Source organism: Citrus clementina, unplaced genomic scaffold, assembly GCF_000493195.1.
Source record: "Citrus clementina cultivar Clemenules unplaced genomic scaffold, Citrus_clementina_v1.0 scaffold_1, whole genome shotgun sequence".
Taxonomy (NCBI): Eukaryota; Viridiplantae; Streptophyta; class Magnoliopsida; order Sapindales; family Rutaceae; genus Citrus; species Citrus x clementina.
The window spans coordinates 6,357,181-6,359,568 of record NW_006263303.1 but is presented as its reverse complement, the minus strand read 5'-3'; the positions used below and the strand labels follow the sequence as shown (position 1 = coordinate 6,359,568).

At 34.0% G+C, this 2,388-nt stretch overlaps 1 protein-coding gene across 1 annotated transcript; it reads left to right on the top strand.

The window, feature by feature from the left end:
* LOC18055900 (heat stress transcription factor C-1) lies at positions 1-1,498 on the top strand. The gene is made up of 2 exons (XM_006451087.2): positions 1-342; positions 429-1,498. Exons 1-2 carry the CDS (start codon positions 130-132, stop codon positions 1,281-1,283), a joined length of 1,068 nt encoding a protein of 355 aa, XP_006451150.1. The 5' UTR covers positions 1-129; the 3' UTR covers positions 1,284-1,498.
* Positions 1,499-2,388: the final 890 nt, after the last annotated feature.

Sequence of the window (2,388 nt, the reverse complement as noted above, 5' to 3'; positions counted from 1 at the left end):
AGCGAATGCGCCAATTCAACCACACTAAACAAACGGAACGCAGCACAGCACAGCACAGCACGCACCCTTTGTTCCTCCCCACCGTCTCACTCTCTCCTTCTCTTTTGAGTCTTTTTTCCTCTGTATGGGATGGAGCCCAACAACACCAACAACGTGATCGCTCCGTTCGTTATGAAGACTTATCAGATGGTCAACGATCCAACGACCGATTCGCTAATCTCCTGGGGTAAAGCCAATAACAGCTTCATCGTTGTCGACCCTTTAGATTTCTCCCAAAGGATCCTGCCCGCCTACTTCAAGCACAACAACTTCTCTAGCTTTGTTCGTCAACTCAACACCTACGTAAGTAAAAATTACTTACAAACCCTCACGGTTCAATTGAATTAGTTAATTAATTAATTAATTATTGTGATTATTATATGTGTCAGGGTTTTAGAAAAGTTGATCCGGACAAATGGGAATTTGCGAACGAGTGGTTTCTGCGAGGGCAGAAGCACTTGCTGAAGAACATCGTAAGGAGAAAGCACAGCAGTAACAGAAGCGCTCATCACATGATGATGAGAGGCGGTGCCGGCGACCAAGATTTAGATGATGAAGAAATAGTGATGGAGATAGCGAGGTTGAGGCAAGAGCAGAAGTCTTTAGATGAAGAGCTTCAGGGCATGAACAAGAGACTGGAAGCAACAGAGAGGCGCCCTGAACAAATGATGGCGTTTCTTTACAAAGTCGTTGAAGATCCCGACTTGCTTCCTCGCATCATCATGGAAAAAGAAAGCACCACCAACAGGAATAATTATTATCTTGGGGACAAAAAGAGACGCTTGATGATCTCGTCGTCATCGCAGCAGCAGCAACAGCCTTCTAATTCTTCTTCTTCGGGCATGGCAGCTTCGAGCTCGATAAAATCTGAAGAAGAAGAAGTGGGCAACATAGGGGTGATTTCATCTTCTTCCCCAGATTCTGGGTTCGATAATAGTAATAATAACAACAGTAACAACTTTTGTCAGTCATCTCCGTCACCAGATAGTAATAATAATAACAATAATTACAGTGTTTCAAGTTCTGGCTGGTTATTAGGGCAAAGCAGGCAAGTGATGAATAGTTATGGCTGCGCCGCCATTCCTAGTCCGGTATCGGCGATTCCGGCGACGGCGAGGAATAGTACTAGTAGTGGTACTAGTACTAATGGGCAAATGGGTTATTTTGGAGAAATGGTAACGGGGGTAGAGTCTCGTCCGCCAATGCCACCTTATCCATTTTCATTGCTAGGAGGCGGTTTTTAGTTTGCTTATCACAAGATTTATCTTGGATTCTATCTTTGTATTAATTTTTTTTTTCTTTTCGCTTTTTGGTAATTAATATTTTTTTATGTTTTATTATTACTATTATTTTTTTTGGCCGAACAGAAAGAGAGAGAGTGAATAAATATGTTTTTATGTATAAGTTTTATTTGTTGTATATTTCACACATAATACATGAAATTTATGCTGCGACTTTGGAGGATATGAAATTCAATTTTTGTACATAAAAGTAAGATTTATGAGCCAAATGTGTATGTCTAGAACAAGAGGTTAAACCTGTTTTGGAATTTGTTGGATGTTTGGTAAAAGCATGTGCTTGATTTTCTTTTGTATATGTATGGAAACTTTTCCAAGTTTTCCGGCTAGAAATCTTAAACCACTCTACCAAATTTGGTATAATAGTTATAATCGAGTCTAATATTTTATTTGATTATAAATAATTAAATAAAATTAATTGAGAAGATTTTTTCTTTTTGGTAACAATTAATACAACATTTACTTTCTATTAACGGAAGTTACAAGCCTAACCCATGTTAATTTTATTTTGAATTTCAATTATTAGTTGAAAAAGGTCGGCCAAAAGCCCAAAACGGGGACAAAGAATTTGATTTTTTTTTTTTTTGTGTATTCTGAGATATTAGAGTATATTCAAAAAGTCTATAAATTTTACTCTTCAAATATTTATTTACTTACTTATGTGGTAAATAAAAGGGTAAAAAAAATGATATTTTCTAAAACACTCTTTAAATATAAATAAATTAATATTATTTTAATTAATTAATTAATTTTTTAAAAGAAAAGTCAATAGCAATTAAAATATTTCTCTTTCTTTCTTCAATGAAAAGTAATGAAATATGAATTGAAAAGAGAGAAATTAACTCTTTAAATTTGAAGAGAGATAATTATTTTTTAATTAAAAAATTTTAATTAAAATGTCTTTTAAAATTTTAAATATTGACGTGATTCTTTAAATAAATAATAAAATTTTATTTAAAATTTTTTTAAAAAATACTCTTACTTTATCGTTCTCACCTTTTTTTAAAAATGTTTTTTTGTCTTAATTTTGTCTTGTTCAAAAAACCATTAA

Bases quoted from the DNA above. Each gene is read 5' to 3' on its own strand.
- LOC18055900 (XM_006451087.2), top strand. From the start codon at position 130: ATGGAGCCCAACAACACCAACAACGTGATCGCTCCGTTCGTTATGAAG. The intron at 343-428 runs GTAAGTAAAAAT...TATATGTGTCAG, and splicing joins TTCGTCAACTCAACACCTAC to GGTTTTAGAAAAGTTGATCC.